Raw genomic sequence first — 6,514 nt, forward strand, 5'->3', positions numbered from 1 at the left:
GGTTCCCCTGTAAAAATCGCATTCCGGGGGTAAAATACACGTTTTTCGGCGGGGATCTTCCAGTAAAATTCACATTCCAGGGACTAAATATCACGTTATTGGGGTTGCTTCAACCCGCGGACATGAACATCAACCCCGCGGCAACAGTGTTAAAGTAGCCCAATTCCGCGGGACTTGGCAACACTGCTTATGAACCGACCGCACTATAGCGTTTCCTTGTTTACCGCTGTAAACAAAGCAGAGTTGCGCTTAATACGGAGAAGAAAATTCCATTGCCATCGAAACTTTTCTCAAGACAGTTCCCTTCAGTGATACATTAATATAACCCCATAAATGTAATGCATTTTTGTACTTATTTTACTGTTTTTTTTTTCGGGATCTACTGGACAGTGATAAAGATCTACCAGTCGATCGCGATCGACGGGTTGGCGACCACTGCTCTAGTGAAACCAAATTTAACTTTTTGGCCATAATTTTAAAAAGGCAACATTTTCTGCAAAAACAAGGAATCATGATGCCAAATTACCAGTACATTTTGGAACCAAACCTGAAGGCCTCCAAAGCTGAAGATTTCATCTTTCAGCATGGTAATAACCCCAAACACAAAATGTAAGTCAGCAAATGAATAGCTTCAGAAGAAGAACATTTTGTAATGGAGTAAAAGCCCAGACCTAAATCCAATTTGGGAAAAAAAAACTACAATTTGATTGATCTGGAGCTCTTTTGTAAGGAAGAGTGGGGGAAATTTGACAGATTAAAATGTGCTAAGTAGATAGACTCCTAATCAGTCTGCTGTATTAAATACAAATTAGTTGATTGATGTGCATCCCTTTTTGGTTAACTTGTTTGGTAACACTTGTTAATGTCTTTTCAAATTATTTTTTTACCACACATAAGCCATTTGAGTTTTTTCTTAGATTCTTTTACCTGTCATTTTAACTGGGCTGTGTAGTGTTTTTATAGCCACATTGTATGTGCTAGTTAAAAAAAAATGAAGCCACACGGATGTCAGTTCTGATTAATGGATTTATTCTTGCAAAACCAAGCTATCAAGAGGCTTCTTACATACAAATATTGATACTAAATGTTTTTAACTTGTAATTTTATTAATTATATAGCATAGCATTTCATTATTTTTTCATTTTCATTTATTTTTGTGATCTGTTAACTTGTTGTAACACACTGATATAATCTGATTCATGCACTCACAAAATCAGAGATCTTTGAAATCTGATCACAAGTTGGATGTGCACCATTGCCATTTTTTCTTTTACTGATTTGATTTGATTCTGTTATCTTTATTTGGCATATCAGCCCATACCGATCCATCTGGATTCTGAGCACACAAAATTTCTTACTGTGTTTGTCACAATGACGTCATTATTGATATAGGAATTCAAAGGTTATTCAAAATGCAAGAACATTTTTAAAAAAATATTTATTTTATGTGAATAGGCAAAATTAGAGTCTCTATCACTGATCAGAATTTCGTCCTTTTTTTGTGTGTTCCTCACAGGTGCCTGACTATCTGGACCACATCTTGCACCCTATGGATTTTTCCACCATGAGGAAACACATTAATGTACAAGGCTACAAGAATCTGGATGAATTTGAAGCTGACTTCAATCTCATTATTGAAAACTGCATGAAGTACAATGGCAAGGATACATTCTTCTACAGGGCAGCTGTTAGATTAAGAGACCAGGGTGGAGCTGTGCTAAGGAAAACTCGCCGAGATCTTCAGAAAATCGGCTTTGATTTTGAAACTGGTATGCACCTACTAGAACCACCAAAGATTGAGCCATCTGCACCTTTCTCCTGGGAAGATGGTAAATACACAAAAACTATACTGATCAGGGTACAAAATCTGTAGTCCCAATGGTATTTCATGTCTTTTGCTTTGTATGATTTGTAAAAGGTAATTGCTTGTGGACATTAAGCAAACTACACTCAGTGTAGTGGGATAATGTTTACATGTAAAACAAAGTGAAAAATCACGCACACATTGTTCATTTTTCATGATTCAAGCATGTCTTTGTGTCTAAGCAATGGCGTTTCTTGTCAATTGTCACTATGAGATGTACTGGTCAGTTTAGTGCTTCCTTGAAACTCCATGAAAGAATCACTAATAGTGTAATAATAACCAGTGAATCTGAATAGTTAAAGGGATAGTTCACCCAAAAATGAAAATTCTGTCATCATTTATTCACCCTCATGTCGTTCCAAACCTGTATGAGTTGCTTTCTTATGTTGAACACAAAAGAAGATATTTTGAAGATTGCTGGTAATCAAACAGTTGGTGGTTGCCATTGACTTCCATAGTATTTATTTTTTCCTACTATGGAAGTCAATGGCAACCACCAACTGTTTGATTACCAGCAATCTTCAAAATATCTTCTTTTATGTTCAACATAAGAAAGCAACTCATACAGGTTTGGAACGACATGAGGGTGAGTAAATGATGACTGAATTTTCATTTTTGGGTGAACTATCCCTTTAAGTCAGATCAGAATGATACATTCTTTTGTAGTTCCCATCCCTACATTTGAACAAATCAATCAAAAAATGTTGGCCTTTTACTCTTTCAGTGGACCGCTTATTGATTCCAGCCAATCGAGAGCACATGTCATTGGAAGAGCAGCTGAGGGAGCTACTGGAAAAGTTGGATCTGACTACAGCAATGAAATCCAGCCCGTCATGGAGCAGACGACTAAAGCTGCTTAAGAAAATCATTAGTGATGTGAGGATGGAGCTGAGTTTGAAGAAGGCACTTCCTGCTGTTGAATTGGAGAATGCTGCTGAAGAAGCCGACCACATCTTTCAAAAAGGTTTGTTTGAAAAATGTTGGTGTAAATGTTTTTTTTTAGATATTAACCTGTTGAACATCTGTCAAATCCTTGTGGGTAATACTTTGACGTATCACAAGCGACTCAAGTTCAAGTCCCATCTCAAGGTCATTTACTGATCCTATTCCTCTCCTCTCCTGTTGCTTCCTGCCTCTGAAAACACACACTAGCAACTTGATAGCATTATCCTGGCAACCACCCACAATACTGCTCACATTTTTCTGAGAAAATGTAAAAACGCTAGTTTGTTCTTTCTGAGAAAATGTAAAAAATCTACTTTATTGTCACTGAATTTAATCTGCCACACACTGTTTTTTTGTACAATATTTGACAGTGTCTCCTTCTTTCATGGCAGGTGATAATTCAGTCCCACCTAAGCTTGAGCCATCTGTTTCTGTGCCGCCCATCATTAATGCGGTAGGTCACTCTGAGCCACCCAAACTGAAACCCATTGAACCCAGTCCCAACAAAAACCAGCGCCACCAGGATGGCATTTCCCAGCCTCTCAATGGACACTCACATCTGCAGTTAGAGGACAGCGATGTCAGTGTAGTAGCTACATCAACTTTGGCTGAACCATCAAGCCCAGTAAACCGACGGACGTCTGTGCTTTTCCGCAAATCAAAAAGCACAAGCCCTCATAAGCCCATGAGAGATGGTGAAACTCCAAAGGGCAGTTCTCGGCTAGGCACAAATACATTCTTGTCAGTCGTCATACCACGCCTTGAAACATTGCTTCACTCTAGGAAGAGACCACGGAGTGCCAGTAGAGAAAGTGTTGAGGACGAATCGCCCATCAAACGCCTGGACACAGGTAGAAACTGCAGGAAATCAATCAAAAAGGGCAAGATAGATACAGTATGATTTATATAAATGCACATAAATAATAAATGCACTTTTTTAACAGGCCAAAGTGCTTTTAAGGCTTTTTAGAATCAGGTCACTAGAATGGCGTCATGGGAAAGTGTAATATCAGGTGATATCCAGGGTCAAAAAGTGGTCTTGCATGCACAGTAATACACATGTGCTGTGTGATTTGTCACGTGAACAACCAGTCTGTAATTAAAGTCTAACAAAGCTAAGTAGTTCAAGTAAGCGCAGTAGTGGTTCTTTATTAGTTTCAATACTAGTTTCAATAGATTAAGTGGGACTGAAATCTCTCTCTTTATCTTTTTCTTGTGTCTGGCAGGGTTGCCAAATGGTTTTGGTCTCAAGCTGGAGAAGGATTTGGATTCTAGCAGGCAGTTAGAGCCTCGTCGCAGGTGCGCATCTGAATCCTGCATGTTCTCCAGCAGCAGGTGGGTAGTTGTCATGAAGTACTTTTGAGAGTATGAAATGTACTGTGGTGTGACATGCTATACTTCATCGAAAAAGATTTTCAACAAAATTTTGTTTTCATTTCTCAGTTGTCATATCGTCCTATCATCAGCCTGTGAGATAGCCGATACGCTATATTATCGTGCTAATTTATTTATTTGCTTACTTAGTTTCATTACCGGAAAGTGAACCAACTTCAGCATAAGGCTAAATGCAGCCTAATGTTTTTAATATGAATGAATTTGTATTTAACATGATAAGAATTTAATAGAAACATTGTAAGTTACTAAGTATAATGATTACATTTCGTTATTCAAAAAGCAGCTACAGAAAATGAGCAAAGAACATTTACATTAACAAAGAACATCATCACTCACTTCAGTCTCGCTTGAGTATATGCACTTTAAAAAACCCTCTTGTTATAATTAATGAATTAATTATTAATTAATTAATGTTTGCCTACAAAACCACCACTGGATCTGCACCCCTTTACCTAAATTCATTACTCAGACTTATGTGCCCTCTAGAAGCTTGCGTTCTGCAAGTGAACGGCGCTTTATTGTGCCATCCCAAAGAGGCACAAAATCACATTCTCTGACTTTTAAATTAAATGTTCCCTCCTGGTGGAATGACCAACTCAATCCGAGTCCTTAGCCATCTTCAAGAATCGGCTAAAAACACATCTCTTCCATCTTTATTTGACCCTCTAACTCTAGCACTTTCTATTCTAATTTTATTCTTTATAAAAAAAAGAATAAAATTTTAGACCTTTTAGACTTGCACTCTATTTATTTACTAACTGTTTGTTTTCTTAAAAAACAAAACAAAAAAAAAAACACTTCTCTAATCTTCTTGCATTCTATCTATTTGTTTTCTTTTTATTTATTATACAATTATAATTCTGACTTTCTGACTTCTGAATTCTTCTGATTAACAAAAGCAAAAAAGGCCTTCTTATTTACACTGCACAGGTCTGCGGCACGTTACAGCTCTGACACAGCCACCGGAGCTGATCCGCTCTAGTCAATGCTTGTGTTTATACCAGCCGCGCCGCATCATGTCTCTGAAGTGTCCCAGAAGTGGCTCTCCGTGCTGCATCGCTAAAGATAGGCGCCTAGTCCATTTTTGATGAATAATTATAATAATCATCTTGCTATCATCAAAGGCATCAGCAACAGGCGATATCTCTGACTATTGTCGATACATGATACTATCGTCTATCGGCACAACCGAAGACAAAGGAAATGGTGTCTAGAAAAGCTGCATGATTTGGGGGAAAATCTAATTGCATTTTTTTTCAGATACAAATTGCTATTGCAATTAAACAAAAATAAATAAATACAAGTTTGCTGTGTTTGTTTGTAGGGCTACACAATGTTGCCAATATTTCTGATTATGTATCAATATGGCTGTAAAATTGAGTATTTAACCCTTTTACATCCTCACTAAGAAAACTGCATTGGATTTTTAACCCTTTTACATCCTCACTAAGAAAACTGCATTGGATTTAGCACTTCATTCATCCTCTGAGAATCAAAGGCACTCATCTGATTTTTCTGTCAAGTGCTTGAGAAGTCAAAATGCACATCCCTGTAACCCTGCACCATTCTGCAGGGTGATTTTTGTCAATCTCCCACACCAGACCATCATGTTTTCTTGTCTGTCTTTAGTAGTACTGCAGTTAATCTACCGAAGTGTGGGAAGGGGAAGCCAGCCCTCATCCGGAGGAACACAGTGGAGGACAAGAATGAAATTATTGCTTGCATCGAGAGTAGAAACTTCACCAAGGCTGCTAGAATAGCTGCTGGTAGGTGTCCACATCTATATTATATACATATATTATAGCCAGCAGCTATCACTCTGCAGCTCTCATCTGGTTGCCCACTGAAGTTAAGCAGGGTTGAGCCTGGTCAGTACCTGGATGGGAGACCTCCTGGGGAAAACTAGGTTGCTGCTGGAAGAGGTGCTAGTTAGGCCAGCAGGGGGTGCTCACCCTGTGGTCTGTGTGGGTCCTAGCGCCCCAGTATAGTGACGGGGACACTATACTGTCAAAAAGCACTGTCCTTCGGATAAGACGTTAAATCGAGGTCCTGACTCTCTGTTGTCATTAAAAATCCCAGGATGTCTTTGGAAAGATTAGAGGTGTGATCTCGGCATCCTGGCCAAATTTACCCATTGCCCTCTGACCATCATGGCTTCCTAATCATCCCCATATAATGATTGGCTTCATCACGCCATGGCTCCTCTCCACCAATAAGCTGGTGTGTGGTGACCGTTCTGGTGCACTATGGCTGCCGTCGCATCATCCAGGTGGATGCTGCACACTGGTGGTGGATGAGGAGATCCCCCCT

The 6,514-nt window shown here is 38.9% G+C and overlaps 1 protein-coding gene across 1 annotated transcript in view; it reads left to right on the forward strand.

Moving 5' to 3' along the window:
* LOC107663562 (bromodomain-containing protein 1-like) overlaps positions 1-6,514 on the forward strand; it is a 102,618-nt gene that overhangs the window by 73,812 nt on the left and 22,292 nt on the right. Inside the window, exons 9-13 of the mRNA XM_016453800.1 lie at positions 1,517-1,829; positions 2,589-2,828; positions 3,202-3,660; positions 4,036-4,144; positions 5,834-5,970. Of these exons, the coding sequence (XP_016309286.1) occupies positions 1,517-1,829; positions 2,589-2,828; positions 3,202-3,660; positions 4,036-4,144; positions 5,834-5,970 (1,258 nt within the window). The remainder of the gene's footprint in view (positions 1-1,516; positions 1,830-2,588; positions 2,829-3,201; positions 3,661-4,035; positions 4,145-5,833; positions 5,971-6,514) is intronic.

The sequence above is a fragment of the Sinocyclocheilus anshuiensis genome, unplaced genomic scaffold, assembly GCF_001515605.1.
Source record: "Sinocyclocheilus anshuiensis isolate Anshui unplaced genomic scaffold, SAMN03320099.WGS_v1.1 scaffold15, whole genome shotgun sequence".
Classification (NCBI taxonomy): Eukaryota; Metazoa; Chordata; class Actinopteri; order Cypriniformes; family Cyprinidae; genus Sinocyclocheilus; species Sinocyclocheilus anshuiensis.